This window comes from Salmo trutta, chromosome 21, assembly GCF_901001165.1.
Source record: "Salmo trutta chromosome 21, fSalTru1.1, whole genome shotgun sequence".
Classification (NCBI taxonomy): domain Eukaryota; kingdom Metazoa; phylum Chordata; class Actinopteri; order Salmoniformes; family Salmonidae; genus Salmo; species Salmo trutta.
Window position 1 is genome coordinate 46,571,311 of NC_042977.1, and position 27,082 is coordinate 46,598,392.

A 27,082-nucleotide genomic window follows, 5' to 3' on the forward strand; every position below is an offset into this window, starting at 1 on the left:
TGTCCAGATTTTCACAAAACGGACAGCAGTCTGTAATTACTGCTCAGATACAATCCTAGTTGCAATGTTAATGTTTGCGTTGGCATCATGAGGAACTGTTCTGTGTGACTCATTCAGTGCGAGAGCGAGAGAGAGAAACCGAGAGCGAGCGAGAGAGAGAGAGAGCATGGGTGGATAGGAGAGATATGTTGGATCAGAGAGAGAACGAGAGTGAAGGAAGCAGAACCGCAAACACAACCAGTGTGAGCAGCAGCATCACTGAGCTCTGCTTTCAGCGGCCTGGCCTCAAATATGACAACCACGGAGACGCTCCCTCTCCCTTCATCCCTCCCTCTCCACCAGCCTCTCAAGCTCACCCTCTCTGGGTCAGTGCCATGGGGAGTTAGTGTCATCTGAGCCGGCTCTGCACTGAGAAGAGGTCCTGCTCTCCGACCTACTCATATCTAAACTACGGCATACAGACACTTCTTGTTCGTTACTTCAGTCACACTCGGAACTGATAGTAGCATCAAATGACCTGTTGTGGGTGTACTGAAATTAGGGCTGGGTGATATATTTAACTCATTCAATTAATTTGAATCGCATTCACACACACACACACACACACACACACACACACACACGAGAGATCACTTCTTCCACTCTGACAAGTGGTTTTAACTCGCTATTTGCATTTGGAGGTTTGATCCAACAGAAATCAGGTCATATGGACACAAACACACTGATATGATTTCATTGTAATAGAGAGGGCTCTAAATTAATTACAAAAAATATTTGGTATCACTGAAAAGTTAGGCGCAACACATAAAATGTAGGAACCCCAGAGAATAAGATTGTTTAAATTGATTGGGATAGAGCCTATATTGGGGCTATATGAATTATTGCTAATATAGAAGGACATGTTGTGCCCTAGAAACAAACATGTAACACTGTAAAGACATGAATATATTATAAAAGCATAAATGTTGGTATGAATACCCGTCATTGAAATTAGTCATTTGTAGCATGGGGGTGTACTGAGTTTTCAATATTGGTAAAGTACATCAGGTGATCATCTGCAAATAAGTGTAGTTTATATTCATGTTTACCAATACCTGTTACGTTTGGGTCCTGTCTAATTATTTCTGCAAGCGGTTTAATTGCCAGTGCAAACAGGAGTGGGGAGAGGGGACATCCCTGCCTTGTGCCCCTTTCTAAAGCAATTTCATCAGATAATGTATTATTTGTGTATATTTTTACTTTAGGACATTTAGAAAATATTTTTTTCTAAAATGTATTATGTCAGATGGAAAATTGAAAGCTTCCAAAGTTTTGAATAGAAAATGCAATTCAAGACAGACAAAAGCCTTTTCAGCATCAACAGCCATTATTGATAAATCTATATATCTTGTTTTTTAGCGTATTGTATTAAACTGAAACCTGTTCTTGTATTTGTTTGCATCTATTTTTAATAAACCTTGTTTAATTTATATGTATCATGTCTGGTAAGACTTGGCATTCGATTGCTTATGAGTTTTGTTATTATTTTATTGTCACAATTTATTCAACTGGGTTTGTAATCAGCAGGAGACTTTCCGGGTTTTAATATAATTGAAATAACTGTTTGATACATTGAACTCGGAACCACTGAATTGAGTGACGTGTGTAAATAGGGGAGCTACTTTGTTCCAAATTGTTTAATAGAATTCTATGGGAAAGCAGTCCAGGTGCTTTTCTCTGCACAAATGTTTAACAGTATCTAATATTTCTTCCTGGGTCATCTGTTTTCTGTGATGTTTTGTCTCCTGATAATTGCTTCAGGGTTGTCGAGTTTAAGAAAGCTGTAGGATCAGTCCAACTGTTGTTTAATTCTGATTTTTATAGATTATCATAAGCTTTTCAAAATGTGTCATTAATCGTGTTGTTGTTTCTAATTAACGCGTTTGTATCTTTACCTTTAAAAAGTATAACTGGTTTGGCGTGTATTTGTTTTTGTGAGGGCTGCGAGATGTTTACCAGGTTTGTTTGCCAATAAGTAGTATGCTTTATTTGAGTTTAAAAACTGCAGTTGTTGGCCTTCTTCAAAACTAAAGATCATAATCCTGCTTAAGTTCTTTTGCAAAAATAATTTTTCGGAATTCTCTAAAATGTCAGGATATAAAATGAACGTGGGAAAAAACTAAGGCAATAGGAAAAAGAAAAACAATAACTCATGATCTAGAGCAATCCTTTAAGAGGACCACAAAGGATGGTTAGGATGCTTAAGTGACAACAAACAACAAATAAATAAAGATAAAGTTATCCCATTACTCAACAATATGAAAGCAGATCTAATTAAAATGGAACAATCTTCCCATGAATCTTACAGGTAGAATAAACCTCTTCAGAATGGCATGGCTCCCAATGTTTTTATATGTATTCTTGATAACAACAACTACACCACAGAAGACATTCTTTAAAAAAATAATTACTCTCAGAATAAAAAGGAAAGGTTTACATCTTCCTATGTCTGAAGGTGGTTTTAACCTTCCAGACTTGAAATTGTATCAACTCGCCACCCAGGGATTTAGTTAAATATTCACTAAAGAGGAACAATGGGTACCATATTGAAGATGCTCATTCTCATCCGCAGAATCTTTTTACGTGTCTATTTTAAAGGATACAGCTAAGAACATTAACAACTTTATAGTTTAGAAAACTATAACAATATGGAAGAAAATGTAACTGTTTAGACAAGAACCAATATCACTCCCTAAAAACACAACCCTATCCTTCGATAGCTTTTCAGAATTCACCGATTAATTGATCCACATGGAAAACTAAAAGTATAGAAACTTTAAATGACTTGGTAATAATAAAAGACATGTATTTCCATGACAAAATTAAAAAGCAATTTTGGACTGAGGAATGTAGATATTTTCAAATATATGAAACTTAAGTTTCATAAAGAAATGTTGATTTGAAATCTTTTGGAAAGGTGCAACCATGATGTTGCTTTACAACGGTACTGTGAAGCCTTATCTTGACAACAATTATTATTTGGGAGAAGGGAAAAAAATCCCAAGTTGCAAATTGTTTGCAATTGAACCTTTCTAAAGATACCCTATTTCTCAACTCGTCAAATTGCAGAGAGCAGACACTACTAAAAACAGGAGTATCAATGAACATGATTCTGGATTATGTTCAGTTTGTCATGGGCTGCATTGTTGTACCACTGGCAGCATTTTAGCCAAAGACTGTTATACTAGCCGTCTAGTCTTTCATAAATGTGCAATAAGCATAAAACACAATTATAAGGAATTGGCAACTTCTTCTCATTCTAAGAAATAAGATAGGCCATTAGATTTGAACATCTGAACAAAGTGGACAGGCTAGCATGCTGTTCAAACAGTTGGAGACAGACAGAAGGGTGTGTTCATAACTATTAAAACTGTTTTACTTCGTTAGCTAGCATATAGATCCAAGTTGGCTAAAGTTTAAATATAAAGATTAGCTGGCTAATCACTAGGACGTGGGCTTGTTCTTGAGAGATTGTTTATGAGACCTGTGATCATTTTCTATAATACCTACAATAAATTAGTCATTATTAGTGAATGTGCAAAGTTCTGGTTAAAATTCTAACCAAGAGTACTTTCATAGACTTGATAGCCAGATCAGTGATTATTGCAACAACTAAAAAACTAAAAAAAAGCAGGTTAAACTATTTTGATAAAATAATAAAATGATTAGTGGGTCCTATGGTTGTAGAAGGCTTATATTTAGCCTAGGTATAATTTCACAAGCCCTGAATTCATTATTGCTGACTTTTTAAAATGCAGTATATTTGACCTTTAAAATGTACAACAAAGCTTATTTAGATAAAACATTTATAAAAAATCTAATAAATTGAGAGTCAGCCATAAATGTGAAAAAGAAATAAGATTTTTAGGCCATATCGCCCAGCCCTAAATGAACTGCACCATATCCCATTCTCTGCTGTAATGATTTGCGCCAACTGTGTGTGTGTGAACAAAACTAACCTAGTTATGTTAGCAATTTTCACTTGGCTGTCAGACCAACAACATGCATTCTTTCTTAGGAGGAAGGAAGGAGCCGACAGTAATTGGTCTGAGCTGCGCTAGGCTAATCATCGCTAATGAGATTACAACAAAGCCACACTCATCTAATGAAACCTGAACGACTAAGGTCATTAGTAAAAGGCTTTAGGACCTCAGTTTAACCAACACAGGTCCTTCTTATTAGGCCTACGGCAGCATCTCAAATGGCACCCCATTTCCTATATAGTGCACTACTTTTGACCAGGGTCCATTTGAATAGGATGCCATTTGTGATTCAGCCACTCACTCTTTGCTGGTGGGTCTTTTTCTGGTGGATAGCAGATTATAGGTCCATCTGTCATTGGGCTTCAGTGATTGGTTGACACAGGTCAAAGTGCATGACCTTTCCCAGACTGGCCACTGCCACACCTTCACACTTTGGCCCCATGACCCTACTTGACCTTGTTTGGCTCCTTTTGGAACTTAATGCACAGAAGGAAAAAGCAACAGCTGGGAACTGGAAAATGTGTGGTTCTGCCCAGCCAGTGTTTCCTAGGGACGGGGAGATACCAGCATCGCGATACTCGTTAGTATCTTGGCAAGGAAACAAAACCCGAAGCGGATTTACCTTCGATAGGAAAACAGCCCTAATATGTTGTAATCCAGTCACATTTTACACTGACTGTAAAAAACATTAGGAACACCTTCCTAATATTGAGTTGCACACCATTTTGCCCTCAGAACAGTCTCAATTTGTCGGGGCATGGACTCTACAAGGTGTTGAAAGCATTCCACAGGGATACTGACTACAGGTCAGCATTCAACGGCATAGTGCCCTCAAAGCTCATCACTAAGCTATGGACCATGGGACTAAACACCTCCCTCTACAACTGGATCCTGGACTTCCTGACGGGCCGACTTTAGGTGTTAAGGGTAGGTAACAACACATCCACCACGCTGATCCTCAACACAGGGGCCCCTTAGGGGTGCATGCTCAGTTCTCTCCTGTACCCCCTGTTAACTCATGACTACATGGCCAGGCACGACCCCAACATCATCATTATATTTGCCGATGACACAAAAGTGGTAGGCCTGATCACCGACAACGATGAGACAGCCTATAGGGAGGAGGTCAGAGTCCTGGCCATGTGGTGCCAGGATAACAACCTCTCCCTCAATGTGATCAAGACAAAGGAGATGATTGTGGACTACAGGAAAAGGAGGACCGAGCACGCCCCCATTCTCATCGACGGGGCTGTAGTGGAGCAGTTTGAGAGTTCCATGGTGTCCACATCATCAACAAACTATCATGGTCCAAACACACCTAGACAGTTGTGGAGAGGACACGAGAACACCTATTCACCCTCAGGAGACTGAAAAGATTTGGAATGGGTCCTCAGATCCTCAAAAAGTTCTACAGCTGCACCATCAAGAGCATACGGACCGGTTGCATCACTTCCTGGTATGGCAACTGCTCGGCGTCCGACCGGAAGGCGCTACAGAGGGTAGTGCGTACAGCACAGTATATCACTGGGGCCAAGCTTCCTGCCATCCAGGACCTCTATACCAGGCGGTGTCAGACAAAGGCCCTAAAAATGGTCAAAGTTGTATTCGGCGCATGTGACAAATAAAATGTTATTTGATACTGGCCCCATGTTGACACCAATGCTTCCCATAGTTGGGTCAAGGTGGCTGGATTACCTTTGGGTAGTGGACCATTCTTGTTATACAGGAAACTGTTGAGCGTGAAAAACCCAGCAGTGTTGATGTTCTTGACACAAACTAGTGCACCTGGCACCTATTACCATACCCCGTTCAAAAGCAGTTAAATCTTGTCTTGCCCATTCACAAATAGATTGTGTAGGCCTGTCTCAAAGCTTAAAATGACTTATTAAACCAGCCTCCTTCCCTTCATCTAACCTGACTGAAATGGATTTAACAAGTAACATCAATAAGGGATAGCTTTCACCAGGATTTACCTGGTCAGTTTATGTCATGGAAAGACCAGGTGTTCCTAATGCTTTGTACACTCAGTGTATTTTCCAAGCTATAACACACAATATTTTACATACAGCAGGTTTTTTTTAAAGGATCACAGAGCGGTCCGCTTCGTGTTAAAATCTTAGCCATGGGAAAAAAAAAATACTGCAATACTGGTATCGTCACAGCCCTAGAGTTTCTCCTAGCATTGTATAGAAGGGAGTGAGGCACGGGCAGTACTGGTCTATCCAATACTAGACCTAAACATCAATTGATAAGTACCACAATCAATCACCCACAGCCTTGAAGTAATTCTCAAAACACAAGTATTATTCTGACTTATAAAAGCTCCATCATCTACTTCAATAGCCTCACCAGTCCAGGTAGCTAGGATCAGACCAGGAAAAGACCTGCGGTAGTCATCATTCTGGTTCAAAATTCCTGCTAGCTTCAGGGATCTGGCTGGTACACACCAGATACTGGTACTGATAGTGTCTGAATGACCCGGGAAACCCAGTCACCACACACTGTAAATGCATAGTAGCAGCCAACGGACTGGAAGGGAACACATTACCACAAGAGGTTTACTTTATATGACGCTTTAATCCACTAACATGCTGACAATGAGTGATGTCATGAGTGATGTCATGAGGGCTTATGCAGTAAGTGTGCAAAAGGAATGCACTGAAGACGGAATGGATTGACTGAAGACGGAATGGATTGACTTGTTCACACTTGGTGCAAACCTGCAAAGTAGGTTTAGGCTCGATGTTGAATTGATGAATAATTTATCGGTCTGTTAAGGGAAATTTAGTCCTAGGCCTACTCCAGGCAAGCAGTGGGGGTGCCACCACAATGTGTTCAGCAGCCATCGGAGATACGATATGCTGAATCACACACTGAGGCATTGGCCTTAGGGCAATTCCACAGTAACTGAGTGATGCTTAGTCTCAAGTGATTTTTTTACTTTAAAAATGGATGCCAAACCAAAAACAATAATTGCAAAGTTAAACACCATACAACACTATGCACGAGGACTACGTTGAATAATTTCCACAGAGAATTTTACAATGCAGATGCAAAGTTTGGTAACAGAATGGCAGTTTGTGTTGTTTGGGCTGTCAGTCTGTTACCAAACTTTCCATCTGCACTGTTCAAGTAAATGTGTTTTTGTAAAATTTTATGGAAATTGTTTATAAAAACTAAGTTTAAAAAAAAGTCACTGTTACTGTGGAATTGACCCTTAACATAAAATATTCTGTCATTACCTCAGGCTATTCAGAATGATGGACCGTAAGAGGGACATGAAGTGACCTAACAACTTGGAAAGTTAGTGTGTGGCGATAGCTATAGAAAATGTTATCAGACACCGAACACCAGAACACCCTGAATCACATACATGATTTATTTATGCTATCCAGCGCAGTTTGACAATTCACTCAAATTATTGGCATTACCTCGCTTATTTTGAAGGATAGACCTTAGACTAGGTCACTCCATGACCCTCCTAACAGCAGCCATATGGGTCCAGCTATACGGAGTGACCTAGTCTAACAGCAGCCATATAGGTCCAGCTATACATGGAGTGACCTAGTCTAACAGCAGCCATATAGGTCCAGCTATACGGAGTGACCTAGTCTATCAGCAGCCATATAGGTCCAGCTATACAGGGAGTGACCTAGTCTAACAGCAGCCATATAGGTCCAGCTATACATGGAGTGACCTAGTCTAACAGCAGCCATATAGGTCCAGCTATACGGAGTGACCTAGTCTAAACAGCAGCCATATAGGTCCAGCTATACGGAGTGACCTAGTCTAAACAGCAGCCATATAGGTCCAGCTATACGGAGTGACCTAGTCTAACAGCAGCCATATAGGTCCAGCTATACATGGAGTGACCTAGTCTAAACAAATGTAGAGCAGCCATATACAGTTGAAGTCGGAAGTTTCCATACACCTTAGCCAAATAAATTTTAACTCAGTTTTTCACAATTCCTGACATTGCCTTTAAATTGTTTAACTTGGGTCAAACGTTTCAGGAAGCCTTCCACAAGCTTCCCACAATACGTTGGGTGAATTTTGGCCCATTCCTCCTGACCAGAGCTGGTGTAACTGAATCAGGTTTGTAGGCCTCCTTGCTTGCACACGCTTTTTCAGTTCTACCCACAAATTTTCTATAGGATTGAGGTCAGGGCTTTATGGCCACTCCAATACCTTGACTTTGTTGTCCTTAAGCCATTTTGCCACAACTTTGGAAGTATGCTTGGGGTCATTGTCCATTTAGAAGACCCATTTGCGACCAAGCTTTAACTTCCTGACTGATGTCTTGATATGTTGCTTCAATATATCCACATAATTGTGTTTCCTCATGATGCCATCTATTTTGTGAAGTGCACCAGTCCCTCCTGCAGCAAAGCACACCCACAACATGATGCTGCCACCCCCATGCTTCACGGTTGGGATGGTGTTCTTCGGCTTGCAAGCCTCCCCCTTTTTCCTCCAAACATAATAGTCATTATGGCCAAACAGTTCTATTTTTGTTTCATCAGACGAGGCCATTTCTCCAAAAAGCACAATCTTTGTCCCCATGTGCAGTTGCAAACCGTAGTCTGGCTTTGTTATGGCGGTTTTGGAACAGTCGCTTCTTCCTTGCTGAGCGACCTTTCAGGTTATGTCGATATAGGACTAGTTTTACTGTGGATATAGATACTTTTGTACCGGTTTCCTCCAGCATCTTCACAAGGTTCTTTGCTGTTGTTCTGGGATTCATTTGCACTTTTCACACCAAAGTACGTTCATCTCTAGGAGACAGAACGCATCTCCTTCCTGAGCGGTATGACGGCTGCGTGGTCCCATGGTGTTTATACTTGCATACTATTATCTGTACAGATGAACGTGATACATTCAGGCGTTTGGAAATTGCTCCCAAGGATGAACCAGACTTGTGGAGGTCTACAAAAAATAAATTCCGAGGTCTTGGCTGATTTCTTTAGATTTTCCCATGATGTCAAGCAAAGAGGCACTGAGTTTGAAGGTAAGCTTGAAAAACATCCACAAGTACACCTCCAATTGACTCAAATTATGTCAGTTAGCCTATCAGAAGCTTCTAAAGCCATGACATCGTTTTCTGGAATTTTCCAAGCTGTTTAAAGGCACAGTCAACTTAGTGTACCGTAATTTCCGTACTATTAAGCGCACCTGAATATAAGCCGCACCCACTGAATTTTTTAAAAATTATTATTTTGAACATAAATAAGCCGCACATGTCTATAAGCCGCAGGTGCCTACCGGTACATTGAAACAAATGAACTTTACACAGGCTTTAACGAAACACGGCTTGTAACAAAAATAAATAGGCTTTAACGAAACACGGCTTGTAACAAAAATAAATAGGCTTTAACGAAACACGGCTTGTAACAAAAATAAATAGGCTTTAACGAAAAACGTCTTGTAACAAAAAAAATAATAATTGGCAGTAAACAGTAGCCTACCAAGAAAGTCATTGGTCACCATCTTCCTTCTCCTGTGCAATGAAACCATCTCCTTCAGTGTTGGAGTTGAATAGCCTCAGAATTGCTTCATCCGATATTGGATCGTTTTCATTGTCGCTCTCGTCACTTTCATCTGGAGGCAAATCCCCCGCTGAGCCCTCTTCAACACGCAGCAGTCCAGCCTTTCGAAACCCGTTGATGATAGTGGATTTTTTGACAATGCTCCACGCTGTCAGGACCCACTGGCAGACATGACCAGAAGTTGCTCTTCGCATGCGGCCCGTTTTAGTGAAGGATTTCTCCCCACTTGTCATCCAAGCCTCCCGCTGAACACGGAGTGCCACCTTAAATGCACGATTTACACTGATGTCGAGTGGCTGCAAATACTTTGTTGTACCCCCAGGAATCAGGGTGACAAAATGACTCCCGTAATCAGAATGATGGGAAGTTTGAGAGCGCTCGATTTAATCTAAACAGTAAACAAAAAAGTTGTTTGACCTTAACCCGTTCGGCAATTTCATTGGTCTAATGAAAGCTTCATGCCGCCAAAAAACTGAGCACGTCACAGAATGTGTTTTTTTGGAGAAAAAAAATTGAAAGCGGGAAAAATCCATATATTAGCCGCGTCATTGTTTAAGCCGCGACGTTCAAAGCCTGGGAAAAAAAGTTGCGGCTTATAGTCCGGAAATTAGGCTATGTAAACTTCTGACCCACTGGAATTGTGATACAGTGAATTATAAGTGAAATAATCTGTCTGTAAACAATTGTTGTAAAAATTACTTGTGTCATGCACAAAGTAGATGTCCTAACACACATGACAAAACTATAGTTTGTTAACAAGAAATTTGTAGAGTGGTTGAAAAACGAGTATTAATGATTCCAACATAAGTGTATGTAAACTTCCGACTTCAACTGTAGATCCAACTATACATGGAGTGACTTAGTGTAACAGCTGAAGAGCAGCCATATAGGTCAGCTATATATTAAACTCTGATGGAAACAAGACACCTCTTTATGTGAGTAGTGATATTGCAAAGCTGGTTGTATCGGTGTGTGTGTGTGTGTGTGTGTGTGTGTGTGTGTGTGTGTGTGTGTGTGTGTGTGTGTGTGTGTGTGTGTGTGTGTGTGTGTTTGTGTGTCAGTGTTCCAATAGTTGCAAAATGCCCTGATTTGGAAAAGGTCCCCTCTATATGCCTGTCAATTGACACCTAGCCCCTTTCAAAACCTCTTTGGTTGGTAGCTACTGTGACATTCATGTTTTGGCAAGCTCCATCTGGTTCTCTGAAATGAACAGGCCTTTAAGGTGACCTGTATCAGAGTTACATTAGTGCCCTGCCTACGACGTAAACAGTAGTGGAAAACAGTGGAGGAAAATTACTTGTTATGAGTACAGCATGTTACTTGAATGTGGCAGGACTGGGCCAAGAATCAAGCTGCAATGGCACACAACTCCAGGAAAAAACGTGACAGGCATACCAGTTAAAGCTCTCTTTGTTTGTTTATTTGAATCCCCATTAGCTTTTGCAGCAGCTACTCTTGCTGGGTTCCACAAAAAAACACACAAAAAAAACATGACAAGTAAAACACTGATAGACAAGGACAGTCACACAAATGTAAAATACAACAATATACAAACCATACTACAACAACAAAAATAGGTGTGATGGAGTGTGTCTGTCCCCACCGTTCCATGACATGTTGTTTAACCTGTTTTTTTTGTTGTTTAAAAAAAGGTATTTTTGCCATTTGCTGAGTATAGGTCTTCCCTGTGGCTCAGTTGGTAGAGCATGGTGTTTGCAACGCCAGCATGGTGTGTGCAACGCCAGGGTTGTGGGTTTGATTCCCACGGGGGGCCAGCACCAAAAAAAAAAATTACAAAATAAAATACATGAAATTAAATGTATGCATTCACTACTGTAAGTCGCTCTGGATAAGAGCGTCTGTTAAATGACTAAAATGTAAATGTATTGGGAGATATAATATATATAATATATAATATTGTGCTCTGTCGTTAATCCATTTTGGACATGTTGACTGTGAAGAGACCACTGGTGGCATGTCTTGGAGGGGGGGGGGGGGTAATATGTGTATGTCTCAGCTGAATGTTATTTGATTATGCAGACAATTTTCATCACAGTAATATTTTTTCATCATAAAAACTAGAAGAGAAGCAGTTCATATCTGGTCAACTCTCAACCAGGAAAGGCTGACATGCATGTTGTTGATGTTAGCTCTATATGGACAGTTAAGGACAAGGCGTACTGCTCCGTTTTAAACCAGCTGCAGATTTGATAGGTCTTTCTTTGCTGCACTTGACCATATTACCAGACAGTAATCAAGATGGGACAAGACCAGAGCCTGAACAACAAGTACAGTTGATTTGTATAAAAAACGTAAAAGATGTATATTTTTTTATAAACAGACATACCCCTCCCCCATCTTCACAACAACTTTGTCAATAGGACTTGCCCATGATAAGTGACCACTCAGTGTTATAATTAGGAGTTTACCTTTCTCAACCTGCTCAATGGTCCCACACTTTATGTACAACTCCAGTTGAGGTTTAGGTCTTAGAGAATTTATTTTTATCAAATACAATGCTTTTAGTGTGTGTGTGTGTGTGTGTGTGTGTGTGTGTGTGTGTGTGTGTGTGTGTGTGAAAAAGGAGTGGGGCTCACTGCAAACCCTAGAGAACAGATCGCTAACTAGTTAGAGTACTGCATTACCTCCAAGTCCACCTATAACTTAACTGACTAGCTGTTTAAATAGCTATATAGCTAAAATAAGTGGGCAACGTTAGCTAGCAAGTTTTCTCCTAGCTCTCAAAATCCCTTCTCTCTGTCAGGTTCTCATCAGTTCTCTTCAACCAAAATTGTGAACTATAATTCCAATGCTGAGTTTTACATGTTTAGAAACGTCAATAACGTCAATTTCAAACACATTCAACCACAAAGAGCAGAGAGGTTTTCCAATGCCTCGCAAAGAAGGGGATCTATTGGTAAAAAGTAAATAAAAAAGCAGACATTGAATATCCCTTTGAGCATGGTGAAGTTATTAATTACACTTTGGATGGTGTATCAATACACCCAGTCACTACAAAGACACAGGCGTCCTTCCTAACTCAGATGCCAGAGAGGAATCAAACCGCTTAGGGATTTCACCATGAGGCCAATTATGACTTTAAAACAGTTGGCTGTGTTAGGAGAAACGTGAGGATGACAATAGTGAAAAGGAAGCCTGTACAGAATAAAAACATTCCAAAACATGCATCCTGTTTGCAACAAGGCACAATTTATTTTTAATTTTTTTTATTTTATTTAACCTTTATTTAACTAGGCAAGTCAGTTAATAAGAACAAATTCTTACTTACAATGACGGCCTACCCCAGCCAAACAATTGTGCGCCGCCCTATGGGCTAAAGTAATACTACTAAAAATGTGGCAAAGCAATTAGCATTTTGTCCTGAATAGAAAGTGTTTTGTTTGGGGTATATCCAATACATTACTGAGTACCACTTTCCATATTTTCAAGCATAGTGATGGCTGCATCTTGTTATGGGTATACTTGTATCATTAATAAGGACTGGGGAGTTTTTCAGGATAAAAAAAAGAAGCCGAATGGAGTTAAGCAAAATTCCTTGAGGAAATCCTGGTTCAGTCTGCTTTCCATCAGACACTGGGAGATGAATTCACCTTTAAGCAGGACAATAACCTAAAACTCAAGGCCAAATCTACACTGGAGTTGCTTACCAAGAATCCAGTGAATGTTCCTGAGTGGACGAGTGAGTTTTGACTTAAAAATCTGCTTTAAAATCTTTGGCAAGACCTGAAAATGGTTGTCTAACAATGATCAACAACCAATTTGACAGAGCTTGAAGGATTTAGAAAATAATTGGCAAATGTTGCACAATCCAGGTGTGGAAAGCTGTTACAGATTTAACAGACTCACAGCTGTAATCGCTGCAAAAGGTGATTCTAACTTGTATTGACTCAGGGGGTTGAGTACTTATCTAATCAAGAAATTAGTTTTTTTGTTTTATGTATACAAATATTACCATTTTTCTCCCACTTTGACAGAGTATTTTCTGTAGATCGTTGACAAAGAATTACAACTAAATACATTTTAATCCCACTTTGTAACAACAACATTTTGGAAAAAGTCAAGGGGTGTGAATACTTACTGAAAGGCATTGTAATTGGAAGTAGTTGAGTTCTTATTTGTTTTGTTAACTATGAGTCCACTTTTTTTTGGTATGATCTTTAGGTCAGACACTTTAATCCTTATGGGGGGGGGGGGCTACTAAAACCGTCCTACGGGATCATTAAGCTATTTGATTTAAAATATTAGGATCCCCTCATAAAAAATATGATGAAACAACATTTGACCTTTCTCCTATTAGCCCATAGAAACGCATTGAATAACGTATTTATACATGGAAAAACAGTTAAAAAAATTTTTTTAAATAAACATTTCTCAAAAAGGAGTTCGTTTAAAGGTAGTTAGCGTCTATAAAACGGGTTAGTCTTCTGCAATCCATCATCATGTCATATTCCATGTGTAGCATAGCGATAATACCGCAACAGTTTCTGACAGCCAGAGCGCTTTCCCAACAACCACTGGTGATGCTTGTCAACTACCTACCGTCAATTCATGTGGGCTTTTTTATTCTTTCTTACCTTTCTCCTGATTAAACGAGATAATCTCCTCCTCCTTTGGGTTGGAAACCTGGGTTATTATAGACGTGTGGTCCATTGCGACGGATGGTTATTCCTTTTTGGTTCGTTTTTAAAATGTTTATTTGCTTTGCTTGTTTGTTTGTTTTCTACAAAAAAACAAGGGATGTCCAGCTAGTCCTAGTTCACAATGGTTAACGTTAGCCTAGACGTTAGCTACCGTAGCTGCCTTGCTAGCTGTGTTGAAATGGCAGCCGGGCCCTAAACTAGCTAGCTAGTGTAACGATGGCCAAATGGACTGAGATGGGACACAGGAGGGGCTACATGTAACTAGCTAGTGGTTTAAAGGTAAAATACCAACACTTGTCAATCGCTGGGAATATCCAATTTAGCAAGCAACATTCAAGAACAGCATGGGCAAAACAAACTCCCAACGTTGAACCAAAAAAAAAATAAGAAAACGTTGCTAACGTCTGGCTAGCAACTAGAGCTAGCCTTGAACTGATATCAGTGTTCAATTCAACATAAAAAAATGAACGTTGACTGAAACAATGATGAAACGACGGAAGAAACAACAACAAAAAAAGACCTCCCGCTCTCGCCTCGGTCAAGTTTCAATACGAAAGTAGGACAGTTCCGATAATCCTGTTTCTTTGAACTCTCATTTTCAAAAAAAATTATTGTATCCCCCCTCTACACTCTTTCCAACATGGAGGCGTCGTGTGTATTTGATATTCACGAAATGGATCAGAAAGCGAGCAGCGCTCAAGTGGGAGGGGGCGGTTTCTAGGAACCCCCTCCCGTGGATAGAAAATAATACCTCAGTAGCTATGGCTTTATCAACGTACCACTTTGGGTCAATGATATTTCAGTCACTGCCTTCTGAAATGTTGCTAAAAAAATAAAAATAAATAATGATTGTCAGTCTATGATTGATGGCCAGTACATCATAGCTTGTGCACAATTTAAATCTAAACATGTTAGATTTGGGTTAGATTCCAGTCAATGCATGAATTAGGTCAAAACATCTAGATGTCCATAATGACACAGATTAATATTTTATCTAAATAACTATACTCCACCTGTAAAACCGCTTGTGAATGCTTGTTTTTTTCTCTCTCCAGTATTTGCATGTGGAACCTTGAGATGGACGGATTGGGTCCACGATCAGCATGAACCCAATCAGCACCACTGGACAAATCCAGCAGAAATGACATAGGCGCCATCTGATGGCCGAAGTGTTGAATTCCAATCACAAGCTTCCTTCTGGCGTCGCTCTCATGTTACCGACACATCATATGAATGCCTTCAGAGCTGTGCAGCCTATCTCTGTCTTCGTGTGGGTGGAGGTTCCGTGAGGGGGCTGAATGTGGGTTAGATTTCAGCTGAGGAGCGAAAATACACAGCAGTTAGGCCTACCAGTTGCATAGCACACTTTGGTTGTGTATACAGTGTATATATATATATATATATATATATATATATATATATATATATATATATATATATATATATATATATATTGTATGTTAAGAGCAGCCTATGTTTTAATGTTTATTTACACATACTTTCCTTATCACTGATTCATGGCAAATACTGTTTAATGAATGCATCAATAAAGCTAGATTCCATGACCACGTGTGTGTGTGTGTGTGTGTGTGTGTGTGTGTGTGTGTGTGTGTGTGTGTGTGTGTGTGTGTGTGTGTGTGTGTGTGTGTGTCATTCATCAATAAAGAATGAAAGAATTGATCAATCATAACGTGTCAAAATCCTTGTGGTCTCTTCTCGCTCTCCATAGACAAGCACGCTATATTATTATTAACAGCCTATTGATTGCAACAGGTTTTTATGGATTTATGACCTTTGTATTGTGCATTTTTAGATTTCAATTCTGCATCTCCTCCTCCCTGAGCCCCCCAACAGCTCAACTTTTACCCCCTAAAATGAATAGAATAAACATTCATTGACATTTTATTAATACAATTCCATTGCAAGGACATTGTTCCATACCCAGCCAACTATTACCGACGAGCAGCATTGTAGAAACTAAATACGTTACAAAGGAACGTCTTGATTAGTGTTATGTTATGTTAGCTAGCTACAAAGTTGCTTTTGTATAATAGCCAACCGCTACCGACTAGTAGCACTGTAGAAACTATTACATTACAACGGAACGACTTGATTAGTGTAGTGTTAGTTAGCTAGCTACATAGCTGTCTTTGTCATAGCTTGATAATTGTGTAGTTTAGTAATAGCTAGGTTAGCTAGCCAGCTATTTCCGTCCCCCGCGACGCCATTGTTCCATACCCAGCCAACTATTACCGACGAGCAGTATTGTAGAAACTAAATACGTTACAAAGGAACGTCTTGATTAGTGTTATGTTATGTTAGCTAGCTACAAAGTTGCTTTTGTATAATAGCCAACCTCTACCGACTAGCAGCACTGTAGAAACTATTACATTACAACGGAACGACTTGATTAGTGTAGTGTTGTGTTAGTGTGTTAGCTAGCATTTTCGTCATTTTAGTCAATAAGATTTTCGCAACGTAAGCTTAACTTTCTGAACATTCGAGACGTGTAGTCCACTTGTCATTCCAATCTCCTTTGCATTAGCGTAGCCTCTTCTGTAGCTTGTCAACTATGTGTCTGGCTATCCCTGTTCTCTCCCCTCTGCACAGGCCATACAAACGCTTCACACCGCGTGGCCGCTGCCACTCTAACCTGGTGGTCCCAGCGCGCACGACCCACGTGGAGTTCCAGGTCTCCGGCAGCCTCTGGAACTGCCGGTCTGCGGCCAACAAGGCTGAGTTCATCTCAGCCTATGCTACCCTCCAGTCCCTAGACTTCCTGGTGCTGACGGAAACATGGATTACCACAGATAACACTGCTACTCCTACTGCTCTCTCCTCGTCTGCCTACGTGTTCTCGCATACCCCTAGAGCATCGAGCCAGCGGGGTGGTGGCACTGGAATCCTCATCTCTCCCAAGTGGACATTCTCTCTTTCTCCCCTGACCCATCTGTCTATCTCCTCATTTGAATTCCATGCTGTCACAGTTACCAGCCCTTTCAAGCTTAACATCCTTATCATTTATCGCCCTCCAGGTTCCCTTGGAGAGTTCATCAATGAGCTTGATGCCTTGATAAGTTCCTTCCCTGAGGATGGCTCACCTCTCACAGTTCTGGGTGACTTTAACCTCCCCACGTCTACCTTTGACTCATTCCTCTCTGCCTCCTTCTTTCCACTCCTCTCCTCCTTTGATCTCACCCTCTCACCTTCCCCCCCTACTCACAAGGCAGGCAATACGCTTGACCTCATCTTTACTAGATGCTGTTCTTCCACTAATCTCATTGCAACTCCCCTCCAAGTCTCCGACCACTACCTTGTATCCTTTTCCCTCTCGCTCTCATCCAACACTTCTCACTCTACCCCTACTCGGATGGTATTGCGCCGTCCCAACCTTCGCTCTCTCTCTCCCGCTACTCTCTCCTCTTCCATCCTATCATCTCTTCCCTCTGCTCAATCCTTCTCCAACCTATCTCCTGATTCTGCCTCCTCAACCCTCCTCTCCTCCCTTTCTGCATCCTTCGATTTTCTCTGTCCCCTATCCTCCAGGCCGGCTCGGTCCTCCACTCCTCCGCCGTGGCTCGACGACTCACTGCAAGCTCACAGAACAGGGCTCCGGGCAGCCGAGCGGAAATGGAGGAAAACTCGCCTCCCTGCGGACCTGGCATCCTTTCACGCCCTCCTCTCTACATTTTCCTCTTCTGTCTCTGCTGCTAAAGCCACTTTCTACCACTCTAAATTCCAAGCATCTGCCTCTAACCCTAGGAAGCTCTTTGCTACCTTCTCCTCCCTCCTGAATCCTCCCCCCCCTCCTCTCTCTCTGCGGATGACTTCGTCAACCATTTTGAAAAGAAGGCTGATGACATCCGATCCTCATTTGCTAAGCCAAACGACACCGCTGGTCCTGCTCATACTGCCCTACCCTGTGCTTTGACCTCTTTCTCCCCTCTCTCTCCAGATGAAATCTCGCGTCTCGTGACGGCCGGCCGCCCAACAACCTGCCCACTTGACCCTATCCCCTCCTCTCTTCTCCAGACCATTTCCGGAGACCTTCTCCCCTACCTCACCTCGCTCATCAACTCATCCTTGACCGCTGGCTACGTCCTTTCCATCTTCAAGAGAGCGAGAGTTGCACCCCTTCTGAAAAAACCTACACTCGATCCCTCCGATATCAACAACTACAGACCAGTATCCCTTCTTTCTTTTCTCTCCAAAACTCTTGAACGTGCCGTCCTTGGCCAGCTCTCCTGCTATCTCTCTCAGAATGACCTTCTTGATCCTAATCAGTCAGGTTTCAAGACTGGGCATTCAACTGAGACTGCTCTTCTCTGTGTCACGGAGGCTCTCCGCACTGCTAAAGCTAACTCTCTCTCCTCTGCTCTCATCCTTCTAGACCTATCTGCTGCCTTTGATACCGTGAACCATCAGATCCTCCTCTCCACCCTCTCCGAGCTGGGCATCTCCGGCGCGGCCCACGCTTGGATTGCGTCCTACCTGACAGGTCGCTCCTACCAGGTGGCGTGGCGAGAATCTGTCTCCGCACCACGTGCTCTCACCACTGGTGTCCCCCAGGGCTCTGTTCTAGGCCCTCTCCTATTCTCACTATACACCAAGTCACTTGGCTCGGTCATATCCTCACATGGTCTCTCCTATCATTGCTACGCAGACGACACACAATTAATCTTCTCCTTTCCCCCTTCTGATAACCAGGTGGCGAATCGCATCTCTGCATGTCTGGCAGACATATCAGTGTGGATGACGGCTCACCACCTCAAGCTGAACCTCGGCAAGACGGAGCTGCTCCTCCTCCCAGGGAAGGACTGCCCGTTCCATGATCTCGCCATCACGGTTGACAACTCCCTTGTGTCCTCCTCCCAGAGTGCTAAGAACCTTGGCGTGACCCTGGACAACACCCTGTCGTTTTCCACTAACATCAAGGCGGTGACCCGATCCTGTAGGTTCATGCTCTACAACATTCACAGAGTACGACCCTGCCTCACACAGGAAGCGGCGCAGGTCCTAGTCCAGGCACTTGTCATCTCCCGTCTGGATTACTGCAACTCGCTGTTGGCTGGGCTCCCTGCCTGTGCCATTAAACCCCTACAACTCATCCAGAACGCTGCAGCCCGTCTGGTGTTCAACCTTCCCAAGTTCTCTCACGTCACCCCGCTCCTCCACTCTCTCCACTGGCTTCCAGTTGAAGCTCGCATCCGCTACAAGTCCATGGTGCTTGCCTACGGAGCTGTGAGGGGAACGGCACCTCCGTACCTTCAGGCTCTGATCAGGCCCTACACCCAAACAAGGGCACTGCGTTCATCCACCTCTGACCTGCTCGCCTCTTTACCTCTGAGGAAGCACAGCTCCCGCTCAGCCCAGTCAAAACTGTTCGCTGCTCTGGCACCCCAATGGCGGAACAAACTCCCTCACGACGCCAGGACAGCGGAGTCAATCACCACCTTCCGGAGACACCTGAAACCCCACCTCTTTAAGGAATACCTGGGATAGGATAAAGTAATCCTTCTACCCCCCCCCCCCCAAAGATTTAGATGCACTATTGTAAAGTGGTTTTTCCACTGGATATCTTAAGGTGAATGCACCAATTTGTAAGTCGCTCTGGATAAGAGCGTCTGCTAAATGACTTAAATGTAATGTAAATGTACTTCACACAGTAGAATATAAAATGTTTTATAGGCTTTGTCTTCCTCTAGTGATCACAGATGTTAACGACACCCTATACCACTGACTTTTTAAATATTTCCTGTCTGTAATATACTTACTTACTTACTTTATTGTGTATTCTTATTTCTCATGTGTTTTCTAGTAAAACATTGTTATTGATTATTGCATTGTTGAGTTTTGTGTTTGCAAGAAAGGCATTTTACCGTACTTCTGCATGTGACATTAAAACTTGAAATTTGAGAAACACCTCTGAAGCTGATGATGAAGGTAGTGTAGTGGGCCAATAACCAAAAGGTTGTTTGATCGAATCCCCGAGCTGACGTTGTAAAATCAGTTGTTCTGCCCCTGAAGAAAGCAGTTAACCCACTGTTCCCCGGGCACCGAAGACGTGGATGTCGATTAAAGCAGTCCTCCGCACCTCTCTGATTCAGAGGGGTTGGGTTAAATGCGGAAGACACATTTCAGTTGTACAACTGACTAGGTGTCCCCCTTTCCCTAGTGGTATTGACAGATGGGGAGGATGATGCACATGATCTGGTTTATTCACAGCAGGCTTGGTCTTCTGATAGTGGTGATGATAGTGCATAGGCTAAACCTAGAGCCACACTGTACATAGCCCTATGAGTCTACTGTATGTACTAGGACGCACCCTGGTTTTAGTAGCCTGATTTATATATGGATAGCCTATATCTTTTTTAAATGTAACCTTTATTTAAGTAGGTACGTCAATTAAGAACAAATTCTTATTTACAATGACAGCCTACCCCGGGCCAAACCCAGACGACGCTGGGCATTTGTGCACCGCCCTATGGGACTCCCAATCACAGCCAGATGTCATTTGTCATCAGATGGATTTGAACCAGGGACTGTAGTGACACCTCTAGCACTGAGATGCAGTGCCTTAGACCGCCGCCCCACTCGGGAGCCTAAACATGGAACATAATCTGAACCAGAATAAGAGTGGATGTTGTGGCTCCCCAGGTTGCCAGAGGTAAAGGCTATCATAGACTTGAGTAGTCTAGGCATGTCTGGTATACATTTATTTGGGTATTTTACAGTAATCTGGGCATTATACAGTAATCTGGGCATTATACAGATATCTGGGTATTATACAGATATCTGGGTATTATACAGTTATCTGGGTATTATACAGTTATCTGGTTATTATACAGTAATCTGGGCATTATACAGTAATCTGGTTATTATACAGTTATCTGGGTATTATACAGTAATCTGGGTATTATACAGTTATCTGGGTATTATACAGTTATCTGAGTATTATACAGTAATCTGGGTATTATACAGTTATCTGGTTATTATACAGTAATCTGGGTATTATACAGTAATCTGGGTATTATACAGTTATCTGGTTATTATACAGTTATCTGGGTATTTGGTGTCAAGTAGCCTAGGGCATGTCTGGTTTACAGTTATCCTGGTATTATACAGTAATCTGGGCATTATACAGATATCTGGGCATTATACAGTTATCGGGTTATTTCACAGTTATCTGGGTATTATACAGTTATCTGGGTATTTGGTGTCTAATAGCTTAGGACATGTCTGGTTTACAGTTATCTGGGTATTATACAGTAATCTGGGCATTATACAGATATCTGGGTATTATACAGATATCTGGGCATTATACAGATATCTGGGTATTTGGTGTCTAGTAGCCTATGGCAGGTACGAACAGTAAGATCTTCATTCAACTGGGTTAGTTACTACTAGACACCAAATACCTTCTCAAATAGTACTTTGTCTACAAATTAATCCTTGATATGTTGGATTCACGTCTCCATCTCAACCAAAAATCAAAGTTGAATAGGACTAAATCAAATCTAACTTTATTGAAAGTTCGAGTTGAATTCGTCATGTTCTTTCATTTAGATTTTTGGTTGAGATGGAGACGTCAATCCAACGTATCAAGGATTAATTTGTTGACAAACTGGAATTAAAGCCAGACTACGTCACCAGCACAGATGGAACTGGAACGATCCAAGCAGAATATAAAACTCCTTCAAATGTGGTTGAGTTGTCAAACAAACAATTCAATATTACTTTTGTATTACTGTAAATATGTAAGAACCGACGTTGGAGATGAGAAGCACGTAAGGGGAGACAACATTTAATTTGGAACGGACATAGGACAGGACAGGCACAGCGCCATTACCGGGTAACATAACGCCAATTAATACAGCAGCGGGGAAGAAGATCTGGGGAACTGAAATATAGTGGAGGTAATTTAACAGGTGATGGAGTCCAAAAAATTCGCTGATGCGCGTGGCGAGGGAAGCAGGTGGGAAGCAGGTGTGCATAATGATGGTGGCAGGAGTGCGCAGTGCTGGACAGCCTGGCGCCCTGGAGCGCAAAGGGGAGAGCAGGAGCATGAGTGACAGTACACCCCCCCCCCCCCCGACGGCGGAGGCATGGGGCGCAGGAGCCCGGCGAAACCGGCTGGGGCGTGGGAGCCTGACGATCCGGTTGAGGCGTGATAGCCTGACGTTCCCGCTGGGACGTGGGAGCCTGGTGAGCCAATCTGAGGCGTAAAAACCTGACGATCCGGCTGAGGCCTGACGTGGGATGTGCGCCTGCCGAGCCAACCAGGGCAAGGTAACCTCTCGAGCCGGCTAGGGCATGGACGCCCGACGTTCCAGCTAAGGAACCCCCGGTTCCATCGGCGGCAGCCACCTGACCCGACGTCACCACCAACCGAAAAGACAGCACTCCCCGATGCTTCATTTGATGGCTGCTGCATTCTGTAAGAACCGACGCTGGATATGAGAAGCAAGTACGAGGAGTCAACATTTAATTTGGAACGGACATAGAACAGTACAGGCACCGCGCCAGCACCGGGTAACATAAGGATATACGCCAATTAATACAGCAGCGGGGAACAGATCTGGGGAACTGAAATATATAGGGGTCACCTGTAATAAAACAGGTGATTGAGTCCAGGTGAGTCCAAATATTCGCTGATGAGCGTGGCGTTGGAAGCAGGTGTGCGTCATGATGGTGGCAGGAGTGCGCAGCGCTGGGCAGCCTGCCGCCTTCGAACACCAGGGAGAGAGTACTGGAGCAGGCGTGACAAAATAGCATAAAGCTTTCTTACAAACAAATGTAATATTCAACCTTAAAATGAGTAACAGATCCTTGGGCACATTTTGAGGATACTGTTACTATACATTTCTTCTTAGGGATGTTCAACTATATTTAGCTGAGGGCCGATTTGATCTTGAGTGAATGGCCTGAACATAATTAGAAATAATTGCAAATTGACCGCAAGAAGCCCAAACAGATATAATGTTTGACTAAAACATAATAATTTCAAACCTTACTAACATTTGCATAAGATTTTTTGTCTCTCTATTCATTGTGGGAATACTTCCAAAAATGTTAAACAAATCAAGATATATTTTATATTTGAGATTCTTCAAGGTAGCCTTGATGAAATCTTTGCACACTCTTGGCTTTCTCTCAACCAGCTTCATGAGGTAGTCACCTGGAATGCATTTCAATTAACAGGTGTGCCTTGTTAAAATTACATTTTTAATGTGTTTGAGTCAGTCAGTTGTGTTGTGAAAAGGTGGTATACAGAAGATTGCCCTATTTGGTAAAAGACCAAAGTCCATATTATGGCAAGAACAGCTCAAGTAAGCAAAGAGAAACGACAGTCCATCGTTACTTTAAGACATGAAGGTCAGTCAATACGGATAATGTCAAGAACTTTAAAACTGCAGTCGCAAAAACCATCAAGCACTATGATGAAACTGGCTCTCATGAGGGCCTTCACAGGAAAGGAAGACCCAGAGTTACCTCTGCTGCAGATGATAAGTTAGAGTTACCAGCCTCATAAATTGCAGGCCAAATAAATTCTTCACAGAGTTCAAGTAACAGACACATCTCAACATCAACTGTTCAGAGGAGACTACATGAATCAAAACGTCATGGTCAAATTGCTGCAAAGAAACCACTACTAAATGACACCAATAAGAAGAAGAGACTTGCTTAGTCCAAGAACAAGAGCAATAGACATTAGACCGGTGGAAATCTGTCCTTTGGTCTGATGAGTCCAAATTTGAGATTTCAACTATGTCTTTGTGAGACGCAGAGTAGGTGAACGGATGATCTCCGTATGTGTGGTTCACACCATGAAGCATGGAGGAGGACGTGTGATGGTGTTGGAGTGCTTTGCTGGTGACACTGTCAGTGATTTATTTAGAATTCAAGGCATACTTAACCAGCATGGCTACTACAGCATTCGGCAGGGAAATGCCATCCCATCTGGTTTGAGCTTAGTGGGAGTATCATTTGTTTTTCAACAGGACAATGACCCAACACACCTCCAGGCTGTGTAAGGGCTATTTGACCAAGAAGGAGAGTGATGGAGTGCTGCATCAGATGAGCTGGCCTCCAAAATCACCCGTCCTCAAACCTATTGTGATGGTTTGAGATGAATTGGACCGCAGAGTGAAGCAAATGCAGCCAACAAGTGCTCAGCATATGTGGGAACTCCTTCAAGACTGTGGGATGAGTTTTGTATTTGTATTTTTTAGGGATCCCCATGCCGCTACTCTTCCTGGGGTCCAAACTTATTAAATCACTTACATTACACATAAAACAAAAGATAAAACAGTGCATCATATGATGTTAACAACATTACACCACTACATATCTACAATACAGAATGTTTAATACCACCATAAAACAATATTACAATGGATGCGTATGCATGTGTTTGTACCTTTGTGTGTGTCTCTTCACAGTCCCCGCTGTTCGATAAGGTGTATTTTTTACCTGTTTTTCTCTACTGCTTGCATAACCTGATGTGGAATAGAGTTCCATGTAGCCATGTCTCTATGTAGTACTTTGTGCCTCCCATAGTCTGTTCTGGACTTGGGGACTGTGAAGAGACCTTTGAGGGCATGTCTTGTGGGGTATGCTTAGGTGTCTGAGCTGTGTGCCAGTATTTTAAGCAGACAGCTAGGTACATTCAGCTTGTCAACACCTCTTACAAAAACAAGTAGTGATGAAGTCAATCTCTCTTCTACTTTGAGCCATGAGAGATTGACATGCATGTTATTAACGTTAGCTCTCTGTGTACATTTAAGGACCAGCCGTGCTGCCTTGTTCTGAGCCAACTGCAATTTTCCTAAGTCCCTCTTTGTGGCACCTGATCACAGGACTGAACAGTAGTCAAGGTGCGACAAAACCAGGGCCTGTAGGACCTGCCTTGTTGATAGTGTTGTTAAGAAGGCAGAGCAGTGCTTTATTATGGACAGACTTCTCCCAATCTTAGCTACTGTTGTATCAATATGTTTTGACCATTGCAGTTTACAATCTTCAACTTGGTAAATTTCCACATTATTCATTACGATATGTAGTTGAGGTTTAGGGTTTAGTGAACGATTTGTCCCAAATACAATGCTTTAAGTTTTGGAAATATTTAGGAATAACTTATTCCTTACTACCATTCTGAAATTGACTGCAGCTCTTTGTTAAGTGTTGCAGTCATTTCAGTTGCTGTAGTAGCTGATGTGTATAGTGTTGAGTCATCCGCATACATAGACACACTGGCTGTACTCAAAGCCAGTGGCATGTCGTTAGTAAAGATTGAAAAAAGTAAGAGGTCAAAACAGCTGCCCTGGGGAATTCCTGATTCTAACTGGATTATGTTGGAGAGGCTTCCATTAAAGAACATCCTCTGTGTTATGTTAGACAGGTAACTCTTTATCCACAGTACAGCAGGGGGTGTAAAGCCATAACACATACATTTTTCCAGCAGCAGACTATGATTAATAATGTGAAAAGCGGCACTGAAGCAACAAGACAGCCCCCACAATGATTTTATCATCAATTTCTCTCAGCTAATCATCAGTCATTTGTGTAAGTGTTGTGCTTGTTCAGTGTCCTTCCCCATAAGCGTGCTGAAAGTCTGTTATCAATTTGTTTACTGTGAAATAGCATTGTATCTGGTCAAACAGCATTTTTTCCCCAGAAGTTTACTAAGGGTTGGTAACAGGCTGATTGGTCGGCTATTTGAGCCAGTAAAGGGAGTTTTACTATTCTTGGGTAGCGGAATGACTTTAGCTTCCCTCCAGGCCTGAGGGCACACACTCTCTAGTAGGCTTAAATTGAAGATGTGGCAAATAGGAGTGGCAATATCATCTGCTATTATCCTCAGTAATTTTCCATCCAGACTGTCAGACCCCGGTGGCTTGTCATTGTTGATAGACAACAATAATTTGTTTACCTCTTCTACACTTACTTTACACGGAATTCAAAAGTACAATTCTTGTTTTTTCATAATTTGGTCAAATATACTTGGATGTGTAGTGTCAGGGTTTGTTGCTGGCATGTCATCCCTAAGTTTGCTAATCTTGCCAATGAAAAATTAATTAAAGTAGTTGGCAATATCAGTGGGTTTTGTGATGAATGAGCCATCTGATTCAGTGAATGATGGAGCCGAGTTATCATTTTTCCCCCAAATGTCATTTAAGGTGCTTCAAAGTTTTTTACTATCATTCTTTATATCATTTATTTTTGTTTCATAGTATACTTAATTTTTTATTTATTTTAGACACATGATTTCTTAATTTGCATTATGTTTGCCAATCAGTTGGACTGCCAGACTTATTTGCCATACCTTTTGCCTCATTCCTCGAAACCATACAATTTTTCAATTCCTCATCAATCCAAGGGGATTTAACAGTTTTTACAGTAATTTTCTTAATGGGTGCGTGCTTATTAGTAACTGGAATAAGCAATTTTATAAATGTGAATAAGTGCAGCGTCTGGTTGTTCGTCATTACACATCACAGAACAGCAAATATTCTTTACACCATCAACATATTAATCACTACAAAACTTGTTGTATGACCTCTTACACTATATTAGGCCCAGCCTTTGGAACTTTGGTTTTCCTACAGTAGATATGGCTACTATATTGTGATCACTACATCCTATGGAATTGGATACTGCTTTAAAAAAAATTCTGCAGCATTAGTAAAGATGTGATCAATACATGTTGATGATTTCATTCCTGTGCTGTTTATAAATACCCTGGTAGGTTGACCTGAACCAGGTTGCAGGCACTGGTTACAGTTTGAAGTTTTTTCTTGAGTGGGCGGCTTGATGAGAGCCAGTCAATATTTAAATCACAGAGAAAATTTACATA

The 27,082-nt window shown here is 41.8% G+C and overlaps 2 protein-coding genes across 3 annotated transcripts in view; one reads left to right on the plus strand and one right to left on the minus strand.

Annotated features, from left to right (window-relative positions):
- The window catches only part of LOC115157573 (CTD small phosphatase-like protein), a 42,854-nt gene extending 27,909 nt beyond the window's left edge, over positions 1–14,945 (minus strand). For both annotated transcript variants that reach the window (XM_029705951.1, XM_029705950.1), the window contains exon 1: positions 14,164–14,945. In XM_029705951.1, coding sequence (XP_029561811.1) covers positions 14,164–14,239 — 76 coding nt within the window. In that variant the 5' untranslated portion in view covers positions 14,240–14,945. The remainder of the gene's footprint in view (positions 1–14,163) is intronic.
- A 7,453-nt stretch (positions 14,946–22,398) lies between these two features.
- hhatla (hedgehog acyltransferase like, a) overlaps positions 22,399–27,082 on the plus strand; it is a 30,796-nt gene continuing 26,112 nt past the window's right edge. The window contains exon 1 of the mRNA XM_029705953.1: positions 22,399–22,863. The gene's annotated coding sequence lies outside the window, so the exon portion shown is untranslated. The remainder of the gene's footprint in view (positions 22,864–27,082) is intronic.